The sequence below is a fragment of the Rattus rattus genome, chromosome 2 (assembly GCF_011064425.1).
Source record: "Rattus rattus isolate New Zealand chromosome 2, Rrattus_CSIRO_v1, whole genome shotgun sequence".
Taxonomy (NCBI): domain Eukaryota; kingdom Metazoa; phylum Chordata; class Mammalia; order Rodentia; family Muridae; genus Rattus; species Rattus rattus.
The window spans coordinates 39419731-39440550 of NC_046155.1; the positions used below are offsets into that span (position 1 = coordinate 39419731).

The 20820-nt window shown below is 47.4% G+C and overlaps 1 protein-coding gene across 34 annotated transcripts in view; it reads right to left on the reverse strand.

Annotated features, from left to right (window-relative positions):
* The window catches only part of Sorbs1 (sorbin and SH3 domain containing 1), a 115599-nt gene that overhangs the window by 3450 nt on the left and 91329 nt on the right, over positions 1-20820 (reverse strand). For 16 of the 34 annotated variants that reach the window (XM_032891916.1, XM_032891914.1, XM_032891907.1 and 13 more), the window contains 5 exons: positions 18325-18519; positions 16219-16971; positions 5618-5677; positions 4854-5044; positions 1641-1753 (listed from right to left, as the gene is read on the reverse strand). In XM_032891916.1, coding sequence (XP_032747807.1) covers positions 1641-1753; positions 4854-5044; positions 5618-5677; positions 16219-16971; positions 18325-18519 — 1312 coding nt within the window. The remainder of the gene's footprint in view (positions 1-1640; positions 1754-4853; positions 5045-5617; positions 5678-16218; positions 16972-18324; positions 18520-20820) is intronic. The other 18 variants (XM_032891930.1, XM_032891929.1, XM_032891932.1 and 15 more) reach the window with 5 other exon arrangements.

Here is a 20820-nt window from a genome sequence, read left to right on the forward strand (position 1 = left end):
GCCAGGACCCCTGCCTTCCCTGGAGAACTGATGTCCCTTCCCTACAGGCTGGAGACAGAAGCACTCCTAGAAGAATCTAATAGCCAACTTATTCTCAACCTCTCCTCTTTCTCTCCTCTTTTTTTCCTCTTGAAACAAGTCTTGCTGTACAGCTCAAGCTTGGCCAGAAAATAACATCCTCCTGCCTCAGCTTCACTCTTTACCAGGACACCCACACATGGTGACTGAGAACTGAGATAGAATGCACACCAATTCCAAAGACTATGAAAACAATATAAAATCTATCATAACAGTGCTGTGTGCTCGAAAGATAACATCCAAATAATGTGGATTCGTTAAGACGTCAGAATTAATTTAATAAGTTTCTCTTTATTTTTCCAATTCGGCCTGTCTAAAATTTTCAGCTTTACACTTGGCACATCTACTGTTTCTATGGGACTGCAGTATACTCCAGCTTTGTTTTGTAAAGAGCCCCGCAGGGAGGCCTGGCTTCTGGGAGGACAGAGCATTTTCTAAGAGGCTGGTGAGGCCATAGCCTACCTCCCTGTCTTCCGTTTATGTGGAACATCACTGTTATAACCACTCCAGTCCCAACTCTGCTTTAGGAAGTTTCTTCCAGAGAAATCAGACAAGAAATGGGGTTGGAAGACAGAGACTGAAGCTCACGTGGAACCAGTGACTGCCAACTACACTAATGGCCTGCACAGAGAGGAAGGCAAGTAGTGGGCCGTCTGACATTGACATCAGAGTTACTTTGGAATAGTTACCCAATCCCACTGCCCCTCACTTTGGAACTTGTCAAATGACGCTAATTCTTGTCTTGAAGGAGTCTGTGTAAGAGAAGTCAATGAAGGCATACCAAGCACATTGGGCTTGCAGCAGAATCTCTAGATATCGATTGTTCTCTCCCTTTCTTAGAAAGGCAAAGCTTACACTGGGGTGTGTGTGTGTGTGTGTGTGTGTGTGTGTGTGTGTGTGTGTGTGTGTCTGAGTGTGCATGAGGTCTGTGGTACTCAGAGACAAATCCAGGCCTCATGCTTTAAATAAATGTTCTACCACCCAGCCTTGATGAACCCTCCTTTGTTTTATTATTTGAGCTTTTCTTCAAGTTATTAGAAGCCTAGAATAAATAAAACTGTCTTAGGAACATCCACACATGTGGTGGAGACCTAGTGTCTGTCTGTCTGTCTAGCGCTCTCTGGTGGGTTTTTGAAACAGGACTTCTGTGTATATCCCTGCCTGTCCTGGAGCTCTCTCTGTAGAGCAGGCTGACCTCAAACTCAAAGCTCCGCCTCCCAAGTGCTGGGATTAAAGGCATGCACCACCATTACCCAAATCGTGTGTTGTTTCTTAAGAGCTTTAAAGATGGAATCTGTGAACATTAAAGACAAATACACAACAGAAATACAAACTGAACCTGGGCGGGTCAAGGATTAACAGCAGTGATGAATGTGATGCTGAGGTGGTCTGTCATAGACTGGCGTATCTTGGCTCTAGGTTCTACTCAGTAACATTCATACGACCTTGAGATGAGTGGCCCAGCATTCCTGGGGACTGGGAGACTGCTTTGCACACGTCTCGTCCTTCCTCGTCCTTCTGCCCATGCACTACTAGGAAGGAAAGCGTGCTGGGGCTCTTACCAACAAACCAGCCGTCGTCACATTTTTCCATGACATCGACAATATCTCCATCTCGGAGTTCCAACTCATCATCGTTCTGTGGCACGTAACTATATAACGCTTGGTAGCTACATCTACGGACAAGGAAGAGGGACAGTGAGTGGCTCCGTTGCTGACAGGACTTGAGGACCACTTACAAACCCCAACACTGAGAACCCAAAATCGATGTAATATTCCCCAGTTCATGTTGAAAACATTTTATTGATTATCTCCTTAGCAGTTTAGCATTGGAGAAATGCATCAAATCAATTAAGACCAACAGAGGTGGAGGGATTTCTGATGATCAAGTAATGATTAATTGTATTTAGTTTTTTTTTCTCATTACCATGGGAAACCTTTATTGTCTACGGCCTGTCCTTAACGTCGATACACTTTATTGCCTTTAAAGTTAACCACACCCCTTTTATAATAGGACAATATAGGTAATTAAGGATAATAAGCACTTATTTAGTTCCAGGATTATTAAATTTTGGTCATAAATGTTGAGAACAAAAGGCAATTGTAAAAACAGTTGATCAATACGCATAGGCAGAAAGATGTATGAAAATGTGCATTCCGAACAAAGTGGACTGGCTTATGTCTGTGTTCTTAGCATGTAGGAAACTGGGGTAGGAAGACAGCCATTGAGTCTAAGGCCATTCTGTGCTATACACAGAGCTCCTGGCTTACAGAGTAAGACCTGGGTGGGTCAAGGACACCACAAGCAAACCCAGAGACTCAACAAACCTGGCCTCACAGGGGCTCACTGAGACTGAAACAACGGCCAGGGAGCCTGCATGGGTCTAAGTGAGGCCCTCTGCATACATGTTGTGGTTGTGTAGATCAATGTGTTGTGGAACTCCTAAGAGAGGGAACAGCAGCTATTTCCTACACTTTTGCCTGTTTTGGGACCCGGGGGGAGAGAGAGGGACTGGGAAAAGAGAAGAGAGGGAAAACTGGGATCTGGATAAAATATGAGAATAAATTAATAAAAATATCAACCCCCCGAACAATAATAATTAACTAATATAGCACATCCCCATTGTCTTGGTGTGTGGGGTCCCTTTTGTGAACACTCCCAAAACTTTCTGCTTCTGCTCCACCCAAGGAAAGCTGCAGATAAGGATTTGTTGACTTGCTCTTTGGCCTAGGACATCTGGTCTGTGCTGTTCAGTGCTCTGATAACAGTGAAGCGCATTGTGAAACTGGCGTCAGCTTCAGCATCAAGGGGAAGCTTTGTTTTCATTTCCTCCCTTACCAAATGCTTCTGGGGCATCTGATGCACACCACCAATGTCACGATTTAGAATAGTCATCATTTTAAAGCAAAAACGGTAGCACCAGAATTTTGTAAATGAGCCAATCAAATGCCATTTCCGGCAAGGCCAGTGAATTGCAAAGGAGTCACGAGGGATTAGACACAACACACAGCACTGGCTTCCAGCACCAATAGGCTCGTGCTGAGTGCCACATATAGGCTACTGTTCACCATGTGTCCCAGTGTGCTGAGATTTTGGTGGGAGCGTCTGGCTGCCAGTGGAAAGGTCTCTAATGAGGAATGAAAGAGATGAAGATAGATTTCAAGTTGGTAAGTGACTACCTTTCCTCCTGTTTCTGTATTTCCTACCCAACTTGGATTCCTACAGCTGGCTGTGTAATACATGTATGTCCTCACTAGCTTCTGAACTCGCCTGTCCCCTTAATTTCCACCATAACTGCTTTGCTAGAGCATGCTCTGCATGCAAACGGTGGAGATAGACTGGAGAGAATATGCACCCCTGTGGCCTTGGTTCTACTTAGCTCTAATGGTCCCCTGTAGCTCAGAAACTCCCCAGTTGAGTTCCTTTGCTGGATCTGGTACCCTCCTCTCAACAAAATGTCTCATATTCTGTCCCCTAGTTTCTGCAAGACCTTCCTCCTTAATCTTCCTCTGCTGCAGACCCAAGTCTGTCTCTACTTGCTGCCCTGTCCCTGTTAGTGTGTAAGTACCCCTCTCCTGGCTGTGCTGAGCCCTCTTCCTCCACCCACAGCTCTCGCATGGATCTTTCAATTTTCTCACTTCCTCCATTAGCACAAATATGCCTAAGACTCTGCCTTGTCTCCAAAGTCCCTTGATCTACAGTCTCCCACCCAACCCCATCCCATGCATCATCAAACGTATTTCAGTCCTTTCTAATGGAACACCAACTAGTGTTACACAGTCACCGGTCATTTCTCAAGTCGCCAGAGAGAATGCCCAGTGATCCTTTCTTCTTTCCTACTCCTGGTCTCTGAGAGGCAGGCAACACCGCTGGCCAGATGCTAGGAGCTCTGTTCTATAAAAGTGAGCATTCCTAGACCCATGCCTGTGCCTGGTGCTCTTTCTTATTCTCCTTCACTGACTCTTTCTTGTTACCCTGACACTCTTGATAATCTGATGTATTATAGAGTCATTTTGTTCTAGCTATGGCTACAATGACTGGTTTCATTTTTCCTAACCAACATCTTTGTCCCTCCTTTCTGAATCCCCCGCTCCATCTGCTGCCACAGTTATCTCCCTAGGATAGGCACAATCAACATACAAGTCACTTTAAAAGCCATCAGCGGCTTCCTGGTGCCTGCAGAATAAAACCCAAGCCTATCTCAGCTGCAATCTAGAATCTGGTCTCACCCTAACATCTTAACTTTCATTTCTAACCTCACCGTCATGAACCATGTGCTGCCCACACAAGCTTCTTCAGGATCTCCAAACCCTACCCACACCTTTTTCTCAGAGCTTGGTTCAACTCACTTTTACTTCTTCTATGAACAGAATTTTCTCCTATGTGTATAAACCCCAGGATGTATCCAAAAACAATGTTTTGAATGAATGAGTAAGTGAATGCTATTCACCCATTTCAGCTCAGACCAACTGTTTCTTCCTTTCTCCATAGCACTGATCCTGAAAGTGGTTAGCACAGCCCTCATTTCCCCGGGTATGGTCATCAATTCTTTGTCCTTCTCTCTCTCCCAGGAGTCCGTGATCTCTTTTATTTACCTAGCACCTATCTTCATGGCTGACAGGAAATATGGCCTTCCCTAGAAATCCCCAAAGAAGTGGGAAGCAATTAGCTCATTCTCCTACCCCCAAACAGCTGTGACATCAGCCAACCATCCATTTTCCAAGGCAGAAAGTCCACCAACAACGTAAGGACCAAATTTCCCAGACTATACTTACAAATCCTGTGAGGGCTGACTCCTGTCAGGGGTGAGTCTTCGCTGCTGGGCTTGAGGTTGCTGAGAAATGATTAAAGATGATTTATTGTCAGAAGGGGGAACCTTGTGATGGAAGCCAAGGGGATGAGAGACAGTGCTGCAGTAGTGAACAGATTTCTCAGCAATGTTTATGATCTCATTGCAAACCGCTTCCTGTGAGGTGGCCCCGCGGTATCCAGAAACCCCCATAAAACAGTCAATGTGGGGACAAAAAAAAAAAAAAAGAGAGGAAGAGATGTAACATTCCAGACGAAGCACGTAAGTCCAGGGAGAAAACAGAGTTGAAGATCCAGGTTAAAAAAAAAAAAGAGAGAGAGAGATTCCAGTAGTGGAGGAGGGATCCAGGTAAGCATGGAAAACAGGTAAGACAGAGGAATTTGGCGTTTAGTATGGCTACTTTGAAAAGGCGGCAGCATAACAGCCTGTAATTAGTGAACAACTGTGGCAGCTGGAGTAACCTCTGGCTGCAAATGCAGTAAGGACTCCCCAGTCATGCACTAGCTAGCACACCGTTTAACCCCATCTGCAGGCAGAGTGGAACTGTCTCTAGACTCCTCCAATCCTTTAGAGGCACAGAGGGTGGCTGAATCCCTGGCTCTACTACATCAGTCGTGGGCTCTTGCAAACCACAGCGGGATGTTTACCAGGAGTTACTCTGGTCTGCCCGCTGCAGTCAGTGAGGGTGCTCTTTAGGAAAGCCACAGTCTTATTCAACAGGCATCTTACCACATAGTTCTTTTCAGATTCTGTGAGATCAGGTCCTGCGCTCAATGAATGATGAGAAGGCTGTGATCACCAAGCAAATCATAAGGGAGACATTTTTAGCAGATGTCACATTGGAAAGGATTCAAAGAAAAAGCGTGAGCAAATACACGTACCACACCACCACATTCAGATGACACCAGATACTTGCGGCCCACGGCCACTGGGTTTCCATGACAACATGGCAGATGCACAGGAGAAAATGCAGATGTACAGAATTAGAAGCAAGCATCCAGCAATGGAATGGGATATGGGAAACATGGTAGGAGTGAAGTGAGGACAACACGGGGTCCTCAGACTGACAGGAGACACAGGGAAGGGCTGCCTTTAGGACCTGAACTGCTGCACCCCCACACCCCGCACCCCCATACCATTCTGAACCCTCCAATCTTAGTGAACATGTTTCAAGGGAGGGGCTGCTGTAACAAAGGTGGTTTCAGGTTTTGGGTGATGGGTGCCAATAGTGGAGCCATCAGGACCCCCCTACGGGGGCACTCACAGAGCCTGAATAATTATACTACTATTGAGATATTCCTGCGTACTAGAAAGTCTCAAACAAGACCATGTCCTCAAAAGAACCTACACATGACTTAGTCCGGTGAGGTATGGCGTGAGTTTCAGAGCAGTGTGTCCTGAGAAAACACAGCAATGAAACATCTCATGTCACCAGCCGGGCTACATATGTTGATATGGAACCGAGGCCAGCAGTGAGACCATGTAGACCTTCCTCTAAAGCTGGGCTCCCATGAGGAGATCAAGTCTCTGTTGGAAGAGGGTTTGGAATCACTTTCTCCAGAGAATTCCAAGCTCTAGGAACTCTCTTTGAATGAATACTTGGAAGTCCACCGTTGGAGTCGCCCTCCAGGTATCCTTTGCTGATTACAATCGCCCCACTGTCTTTTAGAAGGACACTTAGAAATCTTTGGTGCAGGCCACACTTGTTTCAGAGAGACCCAGAGAGACCATAAAGTCACCCAGGCAGTGCAGTGGTCTCCTGGCTTCTGCCACTGTCTTGTTTGGTCTCTTTCATACACCTCCACCTTCCATATAACCTTATATCAGCTATGCTAATTGACATAATCCCCAATGATTACAAAAAACCAGGAGACAGGCAGGAGGTGCTGATCATACTGCTCTAAAAGCACGCATGCTCCGAGAGGGGTCGTGCACACCTCAGTGTCACACAGCCCACACACTGGTGAGAGGGAACTGCTTGGCTGTCATTTCAATTCTGCCAAATCACCGTTCTTGCTTATCTCCGCCACAGACGTCCTCACCTTAACCTCCTCATGGGAGCCCAGCTTAAAAGGAAGGTCTGTGTGGTCATTGCAAGGCCTCGATTCCATATCAACATACACAGCCCAGGCTAGTGACAAGAGATGGTTCATTGCCCAGAACAGCAGCTGCACCAGGATTCACTTTCCTATGCATTTTGTTTGTTTGTCTTTTAGTTTTATTTATTTTTATGTGTATGGATGTCTGGCCTGCATGTATGTCTGTTTACCATGTACAGACAACACCTGTGAAAGTCAGAGAGGTCATCCAATTCCCTTGGGATTGAGGTTAGCGACAGTTGTTAGCCGTGATGTGGGTTCTGGGAAGAGACAAGCTCCTCTGGAAAAGCAGTCGGTGTTCTTAACTATTTACTGAGCTATCGCTTCAGCCACCCCTCATAGCTCTTTTTGAGACACTCCTTCAAGTCTGCTAAGCCCTTCCTAGCCTCTACCGCTGAAACCCATCCTCTTGGCCTCTACTCGGGCAGTAGAGGGGTAGAAGACAAAACTGAAGGGCCCTTTCGTGCTGCAGCTTTGACATCTGGGGTCCTTCCAGCCTTTAACAGCTGGCTGGAGTTAACCTTGTGCCTCAACCAACCACCCTGCCTCTGAGCTTAGGCTTCCATGTAACAGAGAAGGAAATAAATGGACATTTCCAAGCACGTGCTATGCAGGTACTCAGAAGAATGGCGCTAACTCTGCACGCCTTGTGTGTGGGAAACTGATACGGTGACTTGACTGAAGGGACAACTTTCTAAAGAGAGTGCTGCCCAACAGCAGAAATGGCTGTCTGCCTGAGAGACGGTGGCATCATTTCCACCAGCCAGTCAGGGTACCAAAGAGTAGTGTGTCACCCAGGACCCTATCAAAGCACAGACTCTGACTTGGTTATCTAGGCTGTGGCAGACTCTGGAAAGCAAGAATGAAGAGGACCTCAAGTGAGGTCCTGTGGCCCCAGTGTGCCCAAGACTGGTCTGGGTCATACCTCATGCCAACAAAAAGTCCTCATTAAAAACACATAGTCCAAACTCCAGTTGGTGACCTGATGACCTCAGGCCAAAGCAGTACAAGGTGGGCACCTCTTGGGATGGTGTCCCCAGCTTTGAAAGGCCCCTACCATCCTTGCTGTGGCTGGAACCAATCACCTGTGAAATAATATACTGCTCCAATGAGGAGGAGCTGGGAACCGAACGTAGTAAGACAGGGCTGCTTTTAATAAGTACATCAAGGGTTAATGGCTCCCACCCTCCTTTTTAACTAACTTTTGACTAGGAGAGGCTAGAAGGGGGAACTTTAAGATCTAGTGAGACTGGGGACTTGCACAAAGGCTGTGAGTGCGAGAGCTCAGCCCCTCCCCTGGGTCAGCCTATGATGGCTGACGTCATGTTACCAATACACAATTCCTACCTCTTCTAAAGGGATACTCTGCCTTCTCTTCCTGAATGTTTTAACCACTGTGGTCAGTGATTCTCAATTTTCCTAATACAGTTCCTCATGTTGTGGTGAGCCCCGACCATAAGATTATTTCATTGCTTCTTCATAACTGTAACCTTGCTAGGTTGTGAATCATAATGTAAATATCTGATATTCAGGATATCTGATACTTGACCCTTGTGGGAGTTGAGAGCCACAGGTTGAAAACGGCTAGATGCTCAAAGTTATTTCCTTCTATAAACAGTGTGCTATAAAAATATCATCTGACATTATTAAACCCAGGAGCCACAATACTGGAGGGCTATCAGTGTCTTAGCAGCTCCTCTGGTCTCTGGTCATACCCAAAGCAGAGGATAAACCATCTCTAGCTCTAACCTCCAGAGAGTACAGACAACCCCACATTCCTCAGAGGTAGAGAAGACGGGTCCCCACTTAGTGCTGGATAAATGAAGGAAGTAGTCGAGGTAAATATTATCAGATTCAGTTTCTCCTTGTTTAGATTTGGTAAAACAGCTCACATAGCTGGAATGTAAACTTATTGGGGTGGGGAGAGCTCCCATGTCGCTGGAAACCACCGACACCCATTACCTGGATCAGCCTTCACTTGGAAGGCTGTTTATCCTCAGAGGGTTTTCTCCCTCTAGGCACATGTTCTCGCTTTTCCTGTCCCACTTTCTAACACGTGCAGGCTCTGCAGTTCCTCCTCTGAGCCTGCGCTGTCTGGGCCTGCGCTGTCTGGGCCTGCGCTGTCTGGGCCTGCGCTGTCTGGGCCTGCGCTGTAAGCACATGCGCTCCAAGGATGAAGTGAAATGTGCTACAACTGAAAAGCAGACAGGGGTTCTCAAACACTTGGTTCAAATAGATCGTTAATTTTTTTTTTTATTCTATTGGGTGAAACAGCAAGCATTATTAAAATCAACTCATATATTCTGTTTCACTATGGCTGCTAGGACATTTTAAACTGCCTGTGTGTTTCACATTGCCTTTCTACTGGCAGTGCCCTGCCTCAGAGTTGGAGAGTCTGCCCTTCCTTAAGCCCAAGAGTAGGCACATGTTTTCATCAGGGCCCGGCTGGTACTAAGAATAAAGGGACTATGAGCTCATGCTACGCACATCTTGGATTCTGTAGTCACATTCCAGTTTCCCATGTGCCTGGAAAAACGGCAACCATTCCAACGTGCAAGCCATGTGCGTGCACACACTCAAGCAAGCGCACACTGCACCCGCTTCACCTGCCCACCAGTCGTAAGCAGTAACTAGTTGCTGATCCAGAAACCGCCTTTTCTGGACTCACACAGATAGAATGTTCTTTTCATTTTCCCTTAAAAAAAAAAAAATGCTGTGTGTGTCCTTGCTCTGTTTCCTGTTGTCTGTCTTCAGCTTGGAGTCTGTCAGAAATCTGACCTCAGCTTCCCTGGAGCTGTTTAATCCCCTCAGGACCCAGAAGGCACCTGGTGCTCCAGCAGTTACTAAGCATCCTGTTCCAGCTCTGGGGGTGTGCCAGAGGCTAAAGTCCAAAATACACTGCACATGTGCCAGAGAACCCTGGAGGAGCCCACGGGACAAACACCCAGTCCCTGTGTGGCCTGGACCCCCACACAGTCATCAGGAATCGGCTATTCTGTTGATAGGCCACTGTCCCCGAGTCTCTGAGATGGCATTGCCCTAGTTATACCCTGGGCCTCCTCTGATTTAACCTCACATTATGCAACCTACATTGGCTTCCTAAGGGGACAATGAACAACCTGGGTTCCCAGACAGGCTCTGATACTGACCGTCTTCTGAACAAAGATCCCAAAATAAATAACCAGATCGTGCATGACTCACAATGTTCTTTCCAGCCCTAGCTCTATGACTAGAGTGTACCCATCTTATACCTTAACAATTACAAACGGTAGCACCAACACAGCTCAGAGGAGGCAGCCCCTCTACTCGTCAGATCACAGCCCCCAGACAGACGGAGAGCTCATTTCTGTAAACTCTGGAGGTGAGGCATTGCCCAAGGGTAGTGACAGAAGACTGACTTTATGGAGCACAGGCAACTCTGCGAGCAGAGTAGGGAGGCCTGGCTTCTGTTCCCACTGAGCTCCCCTATAACATCCCAAGAGAAAAAGATGGCAATTTTAATATAAAGCTAGTTACCCGCAAGTCCTTGGGCTCCCCACTGCCTGTACTTAATCTCCTTGGAGAGCACCCAAGGGACAACACGTGGACTTCGTTGTAATTTAAATCAGTCTCTAATGGTCGGGAACACTCGGTCTCCTCACATCAGACTTTGCCTACCTTGCTCATCTCTGTCATATTAGGAGAGATGGCATTTCCAACATACCTCACGCTTGTTTTCTTCGTAACAAAAGAAAGACATTAATATGCCAAGTACAAATCCCATGTTTTATAATTTTTTTTTAATCTAAGATTACGTTAGTGGAGGGACTACATGCGCCATGGCGTGCAGGTGAAAGAGGGTGACTGGGTGCTGGGGACTGAACTCAGATCATTAGGTTTGGTGGCATGCACCTTTGTTACCTACTGAGGCATCTTTCGGGTTCCTAAATTCTTCATTTATACAACCCAAGCAAAATGAGTCTCCCATCCCCCACTTTTCCTTCCCAGCTCCCAGCCACCATATTGTTCTTGTGATGGAAAGGGATCTTTGTGTTTTGTCCCTTTTCTGCTTCCGTAGCAGCACACAACAGGCCCTGCCTGAGCTGAGTCTCCATCATGTGGTCTGTGGTAAGTGTGCTATCTCCAGTCTATCTGGCCATCTGTTTCCTAGACTCTAAGTTCTGTGCACTTGTCCCTATCCTCGGACCTTTAGGTACCTTGTCTGAGGGGAACTTCACAACCACCAAGCCAATCATGCAGGGGGTGCTGAGGGAAGGTCACCTCTCAGTACCCTGCTGCTGTCACCTGGATCTCTACAGATGCTGGCACCTGGACCTCTATAGATGCTGGCACCTAGGTCTCTACAGATGCTGCCCCTTTCTTCTGGTACCACAGCAGGGATGGAAACTGAAGCTTCTGGTCTTGGGTTTCCCACCATTAAGTAATTAAGTAGTGAGAGAACACTTGCAGGTAATTTTGTCAGAATAGTCAGTGTCTCTCCTTTCTCCTTCTCCCATAAACTGTTAACACTCACTGGGTGTGCTTAGAGACTTCCCCTGTGAGTCAAAGGAAAACATTTCCCATCTTTGACACCCCCCCTCTCCCCTCTGTGTGTGTGTGTGTGTGTGTGTGTGTGTGTGTGTGTGTGTGTGTGTGTGTGTGAGAGTGAGAGAGAGAGAGAGAGAGAGAGAGAGAGAGAGAGGTCTTAATACTTCTCACTTCCCTTTTGCTCATACAAGTTACACCTCATTCTCCCCTTCCTTTCCTAATTTCCATTCTCTAGCCAGTGCCCTGCCTTTGTTCGAATCTTTCTGGGGACTGATTTTAGTTCCCACATGCTTACCAAAGCACATATTTTCTGTCTTTAGTTAATTTGCACCTCTCTTCTCCCTGATCCTTCTGCCTCTCCTTCCTGAGTTATGGGACCACAGGGAAGCCTGATTTAATTTAGAAATTCAACGAGGCTTCTCACAAATGTCAAGCACTCTTATTCACAAATCCAGATACCAATCAGCAAATTGCTTCTCTCTTGGGGGGTGGGGGGAGCAGTAAATGCTTGGTGGCATTGATGGCGGAGCTTTCTCACCCAATTTCCACCTTTACTTTCTAGATTAGCTGTGCTCTACATGCTAAACCGAAATTATGTCTAACAGAATCTGAGAACTTGCCAGTTAATCCTGATCTCCTGGGTGTACCTGTGTGTGTTTTTGTCCAGTCAACAAAGTCATCACACACACAAAAAAACAAAAAGCAAAAAGGTGTTTGTTTTTCAACGGTGAAGCTGTGCAGGTCTATAATGAAGTCCATACTTAACTCTGTGTTCTTTCTTATCGACTGAAATTCACACCACAGAATAACACCACAGCGGAAAGGAAGTTCAGTTCCCACGTCAGCATCTTTTGTTTATGAACAAGGAAGTTGTAGGGAAGGAGATGTGACTCATCCACAGATCCTCAGCAGACTGAGGGCAGAGCCAGAACCAGAACCTGGAGACCAATGCTCTACCTGATTCTCTAGAGACCCTGACACTGACTTACCCCTTCTGGTGTTCAGAGAAAACAAACCTAAAAACCTAAGTATCCGGCCCAGTGTGAAAGCATTCTGAGAGTAGAAATGACTGAGACATTAAAGCATCTTCTAAAGGAGGTCACCTATTTGCAAAATTGGGATACGGGCAGCTGACTCCAGAGCAGGAACTGACTACCAATGGCTAAGGAACAGCAAGGAAGATGTCCATGCTCTTAAGAGATACAGCAAATGCTGGAGGCACAGACAGGCATTGGCTAAGCTGTGGGCCCAGCCCCCTTGGCAAGTTCCCACTGATCTATCAACCCATAGGTTCATCCAAAGCCTGCTGAATCCAGGACCACACCCTTCTCCATACACACATTGTACTTCCTACCTCCCGGCTTTTAAATATCAATTTCAATCTGCTGTATCTGTGGGAAAACTCCCTAATTTTTAAACACACACACACACACACACACACACACACACACACACGTCTCTCTGACTCTGTCTCACCCTCATCTTTCTGTCTCCATCTCTCACACACACTCTCTCATCTCTGTCTGTCTGTCTCTGTCTGTCTCTGTCTGTCTGTCTGTCTCTCTGTCTCTGTGTGTGTGTGTCTCTCTCTCTGTTTCTCTCTCTCTCTCACACACACACACACACACTACTTTGCAATCACCTTTCTCCTCCTTATGCTTATTATGTCTTCCCCTCTTGGACTTCCAGGATAGACTGCTGTCTCTCTTTTGCATTATAATTTACTTGTGAACAGGGCTGATTCCCTAGTCAATATCGTAAACTCTTCTAAGGTCTGCTCAGGTCTTCTGTTAATCCTTTCTTTCATTCAACAAGTACCTACTGAGCACATTCCACTGATTAGGTGCCGAGATCCTTGACTGTTGAGCCTTAATGCCCTACAGGGACACGGGCCTGCAAAGGGGCAATGCATTAGAGCATGCTCACAGGGGTCAGGCTCAGAGCTGCTCTTCATCGGGTTGTGCAGGTAGCCAGGGAAGGCTTCCTAGGAAATGGAGCTTCTATAGGAAGCCATGACGGGCAAGCAGGAGCACACGCATGTAGGCACTCAGGCACGCATGTACTCACACACAAAAAGCTGGGGAAACTTTGGAAGAAGAGGCTACCTTGTTGTCTAAATGAGCATCTCACCAGGAAGTCAGCCCAGAGGGAAGACTTTCCTGAGAGGCAGAGGAAGCCTGCACTGATGACCAAGCCTTTCGGCTCCCAGGGCACTCAGCACACTGCTGGACACCAGACGTTTAGAAGGAGGAGGAAATGATCACTACCTCTCGGATTGTATTCTCACTTAACATTCTGTTTACTGGTCAAATGCTCAACCAAGTCCCTCGTCCCAACAGAAGGACAAACGGAACTTGGGGCTCATCAAGGAGAAGAGTGGCTGGTGAGTTTCTTGACACCAGAATGCGTTTACCCAGACAAGTGACACAGCCTGAGGTCATGTCCTGACAGGGCCACTAGAGAACAGATGATGAAGCAAGTTCTTCCCGCCTTTAGCTTGCCTGTCAGCCAAACAGATTTCAAGAAGAGGGGGTCCTTTATAAAAGAGCCACCCTCACAGCTGTCTTGGGTGAAGTGAATGGCCAAGAGGAACGCGTGTATGCAGCTATCCTTCCAGACACCCCTAATGCTCAAAAGCAGCCAACCAGACCATGGCCTCTACATATCCACCGGGAAATGGCTGGTGCCAGGAAAGGAGGAGGAAGGGAGGGAACAGGAAGTGATACACCTGGTGTCCAGAGACCGACCAGGAAAGGAGAGCCAACCCTCCACAAGCCTGGCCTTTCAATCAACACAATCTCCGGTACTGCCAGCCCCTCCTACCCTTGATAGGAAGCAGGACGTGTGTACCCTGAACCTCACTGGGGCTTAGCACTGTGCTGTGCGCACTTCCTGCACACACTGAATCCTGGAACCGAACTGAAGTGATGACTCATGCCTGGCAGTCGGGAGGACTCCAGGCATCTTAGGTTGATCTGTGACCCGCTCCTCTGTCAGACATCTTGTCCTTTTCAACCGGTAACTCCACCGGTTAATCAATAGTTAACTTCCAGTGAACTATTCTTTCCTCTTAATCAGGTGGTCACTTTTCTTTAGAGTAGACTTGTCCCAGAGCCCTGTACTAGGAGATGGGGCGACCACATATAGCAGTCAGAGCAGGAAGCCCTGTCTAATGGAGACGGACTCTATGTCAAGTACCCTAATGATCTCCACTGTTTTACTGATCATCACAGTATCCTTCCAGGGAGGGGTACACTGTTTACTGTTAGTTTTCACCCCTACTTTACATATGAGTAACTAGGCCCTGTGCATGTGTGTGTGTGTGTGTGTGTGTGTGTGTGTGTGTGTGTGTGTGTGTGTGTGTATGTTCAGTGCTCCCTAACTATATGTAGTCTAAGCCCAATTCCATGTAAACTACACTTGATTACCCTCAGAGATCCCTACACCAGACACACGGGCCTGTGGAGGTCCAGTCTGCCTCTGTGCTCCTGTTCCTGGCCAGGTGACACAACTGTATCAGCCACTATCACTGGATATGGGCTCCTCAAGGAAGGGATTTAACAACCTCTGGACCCTGTCCATAGACCAGTAACAGCAGCACTTTGAACAATTCCTCCAAAAGCAAACAGAGCTACAAGGGGAAACAGGAGCAACAGTCTGGGAGAGGAGCACAGTGCACTGTGGGTACTAGCAGATGACAGACAACTCAGAGATGGCTTCGGAGAAACACGTGATTCTCTTGAGGTTCTATAATGTCCCTGGGTCCTAGAAGCAGTTTTAGATCAGCCAAGATGGTGGTTCTATCTTCCCTTACAGAGTGCTGTGCATAACACCTGCATGCATTATTTCAAGGAAGTTTCTGGACCGTGCTATGAGGGAAGTTATCTTCATTTCAGGAAATCGAGTCTCTGAGAGGGTGAACAATCCCCATCAAGGCAGTTAGATGGAAGCTAAATCTGGCCCCCATGGAAAAGATACCCGAAGTCTTTGATTTCCTGGGTACTAAATAACATAAGCAAAACCGAATTAATGATCTGTCTAGCTGTCAAACTGATGTCCCTTGAAAATACCCTACATCCACCTTGATTTATATGCTGAAATCTTCGCAGTTCACTTAGAGAGAAGAATCCTAACTCAACACCTAGGACATCTATTTAGTGACCTCAACCACATCAGAAGCACCTGCGTCTTGCCACCTCTGAAGACCTAGAATGTTTCAGCTCGCTGTGACCATGGCCCTTTTAGTCCCACACAAACACAAGACAAGACAAACACCTGACAAAACCAAGCGCCATGGGTTATGGAAACAGTGCACCTCACAAGAAAAGCACACCGCATCACACCAAAGCCCGGTGTCTCAGCTGTGTTAGCCAAAGCAGACCAAAGACACTCTCTAGGACATGAATGGGGCACAAGGACAGCTTTCCTGCTTGAGGGCTTCTGTACCAGGGTAGCAGGTGTCAACGAAGGAATACTCTCAAATCATCTCAAGATGCTAGAATACATTTCTTTGAACTATCCCCAGCTAACAGCCTAGTCCACAGCCCCACCATTCCCTCTTGATCATCCCTTTGCTTCCAAGGCAAGCAAACAGATCTCACAGGCACCCCTTGGCCTCAGGTAACAGACCAATGGTAAGACATCTGGTCTGGTCCACCATGCCAAGCAAGAGGCCAAGGCCCACTAGTCATGCTTCAGGCCTACCTGGCTTACACCACTCTGAGCAGCCTTCCTGTCAGCCTCGACACCTCTGTGAAGCTCTGGTGGCCCAGCCTCCCATGCTGGGAAAGGGCTACCCAGAGGCTTGAAGGACTGGCTGTCCTCAGGAGTGTGGAACTCCGAGAGTCTCTGCTCAGAACTCAGGCACCTGACCACGTCTGAAGGTCTCAAGCAGCTCTTCTTAGAGATCTTGGGTCCACCAGGGCATCTCTCACCTGCCTCGCTCTCTGCTTTCCTGTCATATGGTCCATCTTCTCGCCAGGGCTGTCTCTTGCTCTGGCTGCTAAAGGCGTCACTAAGCTCTGAGATGACCCTATCGGAGTTCCCAAGTGGTGGCTGGGAGAAGCCATCTTGGCGAATGTGAATACCACCGTCTCCATTGACGTGAAGAGGAGCCTGGGCACTGGGTACCAGTGAGTAGGCTTTGTGGGGTGGAGGCAGTGCCATCGGGGAGACCACTGAGCACAGGGTGGAGTGATCTGACCAACCGGAATAGGGAAGACTGAGTGGCAAGGAGGGGCGGGCCCTCGCTGACAAGGCCAAACGGTCCATGTCATACACAGGAGCCTCAGGCAGTGGAGGCAAGGGTGGTGTCATGGCCAGAGAACGCCTGCCCGGGACCCCAACAGTCAGAGAGATCCACTCAGAGGTGATGGCGTGCATCTCGGGGGACAGGGCTCGGCGGGGGTGGGGTAGAGATGAAGGGGCTGGCATGATGAGCTTGCTGTGACTAGTGCACTTCAAAAAAAAAGAAAAGGAGAGAGGAGAAAACAAAAGACAGAAGCAGAGATAAAAGTGTCAGCATAGAGGAAGGGAGGGCAACCACCACAGGGGCATAAAGAAGAATGAAACAGAGAGGATGAGCAGAACACCCTGGTGTCCCGAACAGAAATCACCTGGCGAGGCTGGGAGAGACTGCAAAGTGGCCGGGTGGATACATGAGTGTGTGCAGAGGAGAGGCGGGTGGCGTGGAGACGGGCAAGGCTCCCACCCGACAGCTGTGGGGAGTGCCGGGCTGCTGCACGGAGCCACATACAAAAGGAAAAGCCGGGAAGTGCCCCGCCCCAGCCAACCAAACCATTATTGTGACCACAGCCCTGACCCAAAACTGTAGGGTTGGGTGGACAGCCTCTGTCCAGACCCGTCCTTCAACTCTGCAGAGTCTCCCACACAGAAGCACGGCGTGTGCGGTCACTTTGTTTTGCAATTGCTCTTGGCCGCGGTCAAGTGAAGATTCCCCATGCTCTTATGGAGCCAAATGCCCAGCCTGGTCCTACGGCCTCTCCTATGAGACGGCAGAATGGTGTTCTCACTGTTCACGAGAGCCCACCTAACGTTTTGTGCCAAGTGCTCTCTGCTGTGTCGGTGGCCAGCATGGGGAGGGGACGAAATGATAGAGAACAGGAGAAAAGAGGTACCATGTCAGCACCGCCAAGTCCCACTGTCTTTCAGCCATCATCCTCCATTTCATTCCACAGGATGCCACCCTACCTCATTTTGCTTATTGGCTTTGGGAAAGTGGGCACCATTTGGAATAATAATTTAAACAATTGTGCTCATAATTCAAGTTCAGAAAAGCAAATCACATTACTATGCCTATAAACGACTCCCTTTTGACCCAGTAGAGACCGACACACCCTGAGTTTTGTTTCCAACACAAGTCCAGGGGAGGCTTGCAGAACACTTTGAATCTGGTCTACATGTCTAAGGATGAGAACATGAAATTATCTCCCAACCACTGTCCTCTGGAAACCAGTCCTGATGGACAGTATTGCATAGAGAAGCATGCTGGGCCACAGGGGTGTGGTCTACACACCAGCAGCTCACATCACAGGGATGCATCAACTGGTAATTCATTTGTTTTTCTTTCCTTTCACCTTATCCCCACAGGAACTATCTTAAACTCTTCCCTTTCCTTCACAAACTTTAGAGTGATAGGACAATACCACGGACATGTACGAAAATAACCCCCAGCACGCCCTGCTCTAGGTAGCTCTTAATCAGAGCATCGGAGAGTCATCCCAGAAGGGCCATGTGCCAACCATGCAGCTGAGGGTGAGAGCTCCAAGCTGAGTTTGAAAGCTTAGATACCTGTGGGCTCACGGTGGCACTGCGACTTGGGGAAGAAGAATAAGGCAGATCGATGTAATCCACGGGGGTTTTCACCAATGGCCTCTTAAGCACATCTACATAGGTGATAGGGAAAATGCCTTGGCGGGAAGTGCCAGGAATCCTCCCTTCGTACCAGTTCTCATCCACCTGCCGGAGCAGCGTGATCCTCTCCCCCTGTAAGACACAGCCAAGCAAGAGGTCTTAAAGCACCACACTGCAGCCCATCGGAGATCCCTGCCTGTATCCTGCGCTGTCCTGTATCCTTCACCACACTCTAGGCTCAGGAGAGCCATCTCTATTGGCCTTGGATGGAATCCCAGTTTGGGGATGCTAACACAGTAGAGCTTCCTTAAGCAAGGGGGTTAAGCATTTTAGTAAAGCGCTCAGGTTCATGCCCTGGAGCTGGAAGGCAACTGCAGTGTCTGACTCCCTTAGAACAAATCGGTCAGATGTCCAGCCTTCATCTGCAAGGTAAAGGCCCTGGAGGGTTGTGTTTTAGCATTACATTATTTTGAACGAACTGTATTTGTATGAACATTTTCCTGCGTGTCATTAAGTGTACCATGAGCCTGTCTGGTGCCTGTGGAGGTCAGAAGAGGGCGTCTGAAGCTAGAGATATGGAAGGTTGTGAGTCACCATGTGGGCGCTGAGAATAGAACCTGTACCTTCTGCAAGAACAGCAAGTGCTCTTAATGATTTTGTTTTTTTGAGACAGGGGGTCCACACTCACTTATGCAGCCCAGGCTGGCTACATTAGCAGTCTTCTTAATGCAACCTTCTTCGTGCTAGGATTACAGGTATGAGCCATCACAACCCAACCCAGAAAGTTATCTCTCTCATATACAATTATATATACGCAATATATTATCTATAGTTTTGTATGTGCAGTTGGACAGTGAGTGCTAGTGGCATAGCAGGTAGCTTGAGGTCAGAGACAACTTGCTGGAGTCAGGTCCTCAACCTGGCAGCTAACACCTTTACCCATCTCACCCACCCTCAGAAGGCTCTCTATATTCTTTTCTATACAGAATAAAAATAAACATAAAGCCAAAAACAATCACCCCCTGCCATGCTCTCTAGGGATTCCCACTGTTAATACATAGGTGCTCTCCAGATTCACTTCTATGCGCGTGAATTAGACTTGCCCTGCTTTCCCCTGTGGAAACTGACTATGTGTCGTATTTTGATTTTTATACATGGTTTGCCCCCAAAATTTGTTTTGTTATTATCATCATGTTTTTGGTGGGCACGAGGGGACACATGTGTGACGGTACCTGTAGAGGTCAGAGGACAGCATCTGCCCTTGCCTGAGATCTGGAGATTTAACTCATGCCTCAAAGTCTGTATGGTGAGTACTTTACCTGGTGGACCGCTGCACTCTCACCTTAAGTATCTCACTTTTTGATACTTAATGATAGAGAATGAGGCATCTTTATCAAAGAAAACACACACACACACACCCCCGCAATCTTGCTTCATAGCCAGGATGCCCTTGACCTCATTATTATCCATCCCCTTGCCTCTGCCTCACAGCATGGGGATTACAAGTATATGGAACAAGGCTTCACATTATTCTCCATCATGTGCAGATGTTATAAAAACTTTACTGACCCCCCTTGGTAGTCTCTTTCCACCTATGTAACAATTTAATCATGAATTCCCTGACAACGGGCAATTAGAAGACATCTAGTTTCTTCTTTGTATAAGGTTGCTTATCTATTTCCAAGGCAATAAAATTAGTAATTCTCACATCTTCAGCAAGCTGGAGACATGACATGTAGAGAATGTCTAAGTCAGTGGAGACCCCCCTCCCCCACCCTACCACCTATGGAGTGGGTTGAGCTCTGCCACAAGAACTGCTCCCACCTGTGGACTGAATGCTGACCTGGCCCAAGTCACACTGCTTCATTCGGGTCTCTCACAACACCCTGAAAAGGCCCTCTCTCTCTCTCTCTCCATGTTTTTTCATGAGGCAGTGGAGGCTCAGATCAAGTATTCACCTCCACACAAAATGAGATTCTGGTAACTTGACTTTTGATTTCAAAGCCTTTAAAATTCCCCCTGGTACCACGGCTTTGTCTCCCCACTTGGTATATGGAGACATTATAAACCTAAATCAAGTTGTCAGCACGATGTCCATTATTAAATGTTGGTTGAATACAGTTAATATAGGATGTCTAAGATGCTATAAATACTGGCTTTGATTGGTAAACTCAATGTGACTAAACTGAGTTGTGTAAGTAATTAACTAAAAAAAAATCTTGGGAGATGGATAAACAGCTCAGCAGTTAAGAGCCCTGTCTGCTCTACTAGAGGACCTGGGGTTTTGTTTTACAGAACCCACATGGTGGCTCTCAACCCTGTGTAACTCCCGTTCCGGTGAATCCAGCAGCATCTTTGGGCTTTCACAGACACTGCAAGTATGTGCTACACATGCAGGCAACACATTCACACATGTCGAATCAAAATAAATAC